The 6,151-nt window shown below is 32.9% G+C and overlaps 1 protein-coding gene across 2 annotated transcripts; it reads left to right on the top strand.

The window, feature by feature from the left end:
* Positions 1–330: 330 nt before the first annotated feature.
* LOC124839219 (K-box region and MADS-box transcription factor family protein) lies at positions 331–5,404 on the top strand. 2 transcript variants are annotated; one of them, XM_047314971.2, is made up of 8 exons: positions 331–902; positions 3,385–3,463; positions 3,863–3,927; positions 4,130–4,229; positions 4,399–4,440; positions 4,521–4,562; positions 4,811–4,947; positions 5,030–5,404. In XM_047314971.2, exons 1-8 carry the CDS (start codon positions 718–720, stop codon positions 5,133–5,135), a joined length of 756 nt encoding a protein of 251 aa, XP_047170927.1. In that variant the 5' UTR covers positions 331–717; the 3' UTR covers positions 5,136–5,404. The 2 variants fall into 2 exon arrangements, with proteins under 2 accessions (XP_047170927.1, XP_047170928.1); XM_047314972.2 differs by having other exon boundaries at positions 3,866–3,927.
* The last annotated feature ends 747 nt before the right edge of the window (positions 5,405–6,151 follow it).

Here is a 6,151-nt window from a genome sequence, read left to right on the forward strand (position 1 = left end):
GTTGACACGTGGAGGGTCCACTTTAAGGTATCTGACGACGTTCTTGCTCTGCTCTACTTAAGTTAATACAATGAAAAAGTTACACATTTTTCTTAATAACAACGCACCCCTACGACAGCTGTCGAGACGCGCCCGTGAGGAATACGCGGATTCGCAGCAGTTCGAAGCAAAGAGGTCGTGTTTGGCACGCGAAGCAGGCGCGACTGAGAGGATATTTTTTGCCAAAAAAACCTCAGCCGAGTAAAGCACGATAAAAAGAAACTTGTATGAAACAGGAAACTGAGACCAACCCTAAGCTGCACTCCATTTTATGGTGGAGATTGGAAGAAGATAAAAGAGAAAAGAAAAAAAAGAGAAGATTTGAGGATGAAAATGATGAGTTAGCAAAGAGAGATAAACACTTACAAGTTACAAGTATTGTGTAGTTGTTAGCTTTGTGATGTTTCTCTCTCTTGATTTTTTCTCTCTCTAGGGTTCCAAGTTTTGAACTTGAGAACTCTGTCTTGTTTTTCACAAATTTGGCTGCACTTGGGTACTGACCCAGAAAAGAAGGTTCAACAGGTACCTAAGAGAAGGAAGGGGTGGAAAAAAATAGAAACTGTACGTATGAAAGAAGAAATAAAGAGATAAATAAGAAAAGGGTAAATTTTGAATAAGAGTGAGGAATAGAATAACACAATAATAGTATTAATATTGATAAGAATCAAGTGGGAAAATATGGGGAGGGGAAGAGTGGAACTCAAAAGGATAGAGAACAAGATAAACAGGCAGGTAACGTTTGCAAAGAGGAGAAATGGCCTTCTCAAGAAAGCCTATGAGCTTTCTGTTCTCTGTGATGCTGAGGTTGCCCTTATCATCTTTTCCACCCGTGGCAAGCTTTATGAATTTTGCAGCAGTTCAAGGTATGTCTTTTTTTCGTTTCTGCACTCATCAAATCATCTCTTATTTAATCACTTTCATCTTTCTTTTATGTCTTTTATGTATACCCTTTGGTTTAATTATATGTTTGAGAAGATCAGTATTTTTATTTATTTTCCTTGTTTTCTTTTTTAATATTCATCATAGCTGCTTGAATCTCATTTCTTAGTTTGTAGATTCTGTGAGTTCTTCTGGCCTGAGAAGAACTTTCATGTTTCTCTTTCCTACCTTTTTTTTTCTTGTCTCTTTCCAATGGAGTTGAAGAAATTAATCAATCTTTCGGCTCTTGTTTGGTCTTTTGAATGTAAGGTTGTGAGATCTGGTGATGCAGTTCATGATCTGAAAAATAAGTCATGTTTGGTTTTCCTGTACGGAAAATTTTGGTGGATTACCTCTTCTTTTATGTTTTCTCTTCCCCCACATGCTTTGAGGGGTTTCTGCGTGATTCAATGTAATTTCTTTTCCTGCTTTGACTCTTTTTGTTCACCAAGAAGGCTAATGGATCTGTGTTTTTTCGTATTAAGATGATTTTGTTTGTTTTCTTGGTTTTATTTTTCCTTAAAAGTTTGGTTATATCTATGTATGACCAAGATGTATTAGCAGCAGTACTTGATTGTCCTGAAATGAAGTTCTATGACAGCTTGAACACATCTTAAGTCCAATGAAACAAGGACAGAATGTAAGCATGTAGTGTGCTGCACCAAAAACAAATAAACACTGTTTCTTCACTCTAAAACAAATAGTTCGACATTTGGAAAGCAATAAAGGGTGTTTTATTTCATCACCTTACCACTGTTTATTATCAGTGTACGGGGACCTTTTCCCTGAAATTGCTGCATTTAATAGTTTTTTTTTTCATTATATCTATCTATATAACCATATAATATAAATATATACAAAATCATTTTAGTATATTTTCCATGTAAAATTTCTATTTTTTTTCTTCACTTTATGTTAACTAATTATACTTAGTTGAAATTTTATCGTGTGTCAATGTTATACCTCACTATCAAAGCAAAGTACTTCACTAATGAATTCATTAGTACTTAGGTTTTATGAGTGTATCTCATTGACGTTCAATGCTGAGAAAGTTTTCAGGTTGAACATTTAATGACAACAAATTAAACCATGTTATTGATGGCTTCTCTTAATTTTTGTGGATTTCTCTATCCTCTGGTGGGGAATTAGACATTAAGAATGAATTTGTTATTGAAATAAATTCTCACACAAACGTGTGCTTGTCATAGTATCAGATCATTTATATGCACAACAGATTGATTTTAAAGGTTGTTTTTGTCATCAATGTGATTATATTGCTTCACTGCCATCAAAGCTTGAAGAATTCAGTGTTTGTCTAAGGTAGGATTAAAGGTTGGATATGAGTTGACAAAGAAAAAATTGACCAAAGAAAAAGCCTACATAACTTTGGATATAACCCTATTTATTGACAATTAGACACTAATTCAGTGCAATATTATTGAAATAATTTTTTTTATTGAAATTCTGTTTATTTAACCTGCCTCTATAAATCATGCTATCCAACAGTATCTGTTGTATAAATAATACTATTTATGATTTTATTAAGTTTTGACACAACTCCATGAATATATGTGTTTTCATTAAAAAAAGTTGACTTTTTATTCTGGAATTAGTAAAAAAATCAAATAATTTTTATATCTTCTACTTCTATACTAATTTAAAAAGCGATATAAAAAGATTTTTTTTAACGTAATAATATGTACATGCATGAATTTGGGTTTAACTGTAACTACAAGGTTTGGATATAATTCATCATATCTAGCACTTGTATTCTCTCTTGTCTTATCATGCTGACCATTAAAATGAGTAAATTATATTTTAAAAAAAATTCATGAGTTCTATATTTATCTTTTTTTTTTTATAAAGTTGCCCATAAAAGTACCTTTTCATAGATCTTGATGTCTTTTTGGTCTAAGCTCTGACTAGTCTGATGTTCTAACTACCCATTGTGTTGCTACAAAGATCGAGTGAATCAATTCAGGGAAAAGATCGAGTGAATCAATTCAGGGAAATATACAGAAACTTTTTCTTTCTTTTTTCTTTTTTAATCAACAGATTATATACTCAATTCCACGTGCAATTTTGTATCTCAGATAATGGAAATTTTGCAGTTGTGTCAACTTTTTTCTTCAAAATTTGCCCTAGAAATCAAGGTCCTGATATATTATATAGTATTTTCTGCAGCCTTGTTATGTTGCATTTCATTACCAACTATCATGCATTAGTTTAGGAAAGTAGTAAGAAAATTGTAGATTTTTACTTTATCATTTGAAAACCATTTTATTTGATTTTTTTAATCTTGGAACATCAAAGGTAAGTGTGATTTAGATTAATAATAGAATATCTAAGCTATAGTCTTGTATGACTAACTATTCATACACCGTCATCATTTTTACTGGTTCTTCCTTTCTTTTCTTGAATCTGCAGCATGCTCAAAACACTTGAAAGGTACCAAAAGTGCAGCTATGGTGCAGTTGAAGTCAGCAAACCTGCCAAAGAGCTTGAGGTATGAAATAATACTTTTTGTTCAGAAATAACAGCAGTTTAAGCTTTATAATAATGAACTTTAAAGTATTAAATAATTTTTTCGTAATTTGTTTCTAAATATTTATTGAGAGAACATTTGCATTTATTACAGATAAAAGTAATGTATTTTTCAAGAAAGGGATTATTTTAGTAAAATTGTTTTACTAAATAATATGTTTGTTGTTGTTCTTAATGGTATGAAGTTATTATAGGATGAAGGTAGGGTGCATTACAGAAATAACATCTCATAAATTTTCACTTAGGAAAGTTTTGTTAATTGCAAGAACTTTGATTTCCAGCATATTAAAATATATATTATGCTTTCCATTAAATATGGCTAGGCACTCTGTTACTCTTCATTTGTCATTTGCTTTTGTAGCAGAGCAGCTATCGTGAGTACTTGAAGCTCAAAGGAAGATTTGAATCACTTCAGAGGACCCAAAGGTGAATTTCATGAGAAAGTATTTCGAAAAACTCCTTTCAAATTTAGTACTAAACTCTTTTAACTTTTATGGGTTAAGGTTTGAGAAAACTTTCTTCCATTCAGTTAGTCATCATTATTAAATTTTTCGTATTTTTCAAAAAAGGTTTACCATTTGCATTAGTAGTGTTTTGATTAAGACCATGTTCTTGTTCCATGCTGCAGAAACCTTCTAGGTGAAGACTTGGGCCCATTAAATACCAAAGAACTTGAGCAGCTTGAGAGGCAGCTAGATTCGTCTCTCAAGCAAGTGAGGTCGACAAAGGTAAAAAAATTATAACCTTTTATGTTCTATACAATGGTAAACTTGGAACATGTTATTCATATGGTCGGAAAAGCTAATTAAAGAGTCTAATGTTCCCTTATGAGATGTTCCCTTATGAAAGCAGATTACTAGTTTTCTGACACTATATATCTGGAACATTACTTTGCAGACTCAATTCATGCTGGACCAGTTAGCTGATCTTCAAAATAAGGTATATATAGTGTTAGCATAGTCATAGGAAAAACAAAATTTATGTTTGGCTAACACTTTCAAGCTATTGTTTGCATACAGGAGCAGATGTTGGTAGAAGCAAACAGAGCTTTGACCATGAAGGTAACATTAAACACTATCCATAAAGTTCATCCAACAACAAGCAATAATAAAAACCTTATCAATGATTATGTATTGATATTACTGTTCTTGTTGTTCTGTCGCATAATGTGATTGTTCACTTGTTTTTAATACTTTACAAAATGGAAACTCTATTCAAAAGTGTTTGATGAAAGTGGTAACACTATCTTTCTTCCATTCACATTAATCTCCTCCAATGATGATTTGGTTCATGGCTACTATGTTGGCAGCTGGATGAAATCAATTCAAGAAACCAGTATAGGCAAACATGGGAAGCTGGCGATCAAAGTATGCCGTATGGTACTCAGAATGCTCATTCTCAAGGCTTCTTCCAGCCCTTGGAGTGCAACCCTACATTGCAGATAGGGTATAATATACAATCATTTTTCATGTATTTTTGTGCTGAGGGTGATTTTGAATTGTATTTTAATGCTTGTGCCTTGATGCAGTTCTGACTACAGGTACAACCCTGAAGCCTCAGATCAGCTAACTGCCACAACTCAAGCTCAACAAGTTCAACAAGTGAACGGTTTTATTCCTGGATGGATGCTTTGAACTGAGCTAAGTATTTAGCTGGCTACATAAATAAAATTAGCAGACACCTAAGGCCAAAGTCAAAAAGCCTCTTGGTGTTGGAAATGTGTAAATGCTGCTTGTGCTTCTGTTATTTATTTTGGCATAAAAACAGCAGTGACTGACTTAAAACTATTAAAACTTTAGCCATTGACTTTTGGCTTGTAAGAAGATTACAGTATGTTGAATATCTTTGAAGGACTAGTGTTATCTGACTGAATGACCAGTTTAATGTCATTTTTCTTTTGCAATCTGCTTTAACCATTGTTTTTAAACTTCTTGCATTATTGCACTATGCTATAAGAATTTTGTAAATCTCACTGAGGCCATGTCAATATCAGTTGAATTTATTTCAAGGGTGAACCACAAAATAAGAGAAAAACTCAATGGAGAGATATAACCCCTGGCCAAATCCCCTCAATTGTATTGTTGATGTCAATTGGTCAATTGATTCTTCGTTTCATATCTTAACCAGAAACCTTAGAGTTTATTTGATTATCGTTAACTGCATCAGGGATATTATGTGAACAGAATCTCCTTAGACATGAAGTATTAGGAAGAGATGTTAAAGGATTCTGAAGAAAGAAGTTACACAAGTGAAGATCAACTCTAGTAGAGAGTTTGTTTTGCAATGTTGATCTCTAATAGAATACTACAAGCTGGTCCTTTTTGAGCTTATCATAAGCTTTTTTTCAATAGCCATCTTTTGCTTGGAATTCATTAGAGTTAGCTGATGTGACAATGACCCTGCATTGACTTAAAAATTTGTACTCAAACGGCGACATTATGAACAATAATTGGTTTCGTTCAATTCTCATAAGTTTTGGTTTGTGCCTTGAAGTCAACTGCAGTTGGTCTAAATTGAGTCAACAAATTCAACCATGTGCAACATTGGTATAAGCAGAGGTCCAAAAAGTGTACCTTGTAATCATATAGACTGTAACAGTGACACTTGTAAATATTTTGATGAACTTGGTGAACTGTACCTTGTAATCTCA

Source organism: Vigna umbellata, chromosome 4, assembly GCF_029865625.1.
Source record: "Vigna umbellata cultivar VRB3 chromosome 4, Vumbellata_1.0, whole genome shotgun sequence".
Lineage (NCBI taxonomy): Eukaryota > Viridiplantae > Streptophyta > Magnoliopsida > Fabales > Fabaceae > Vigna > Vigna umbellata.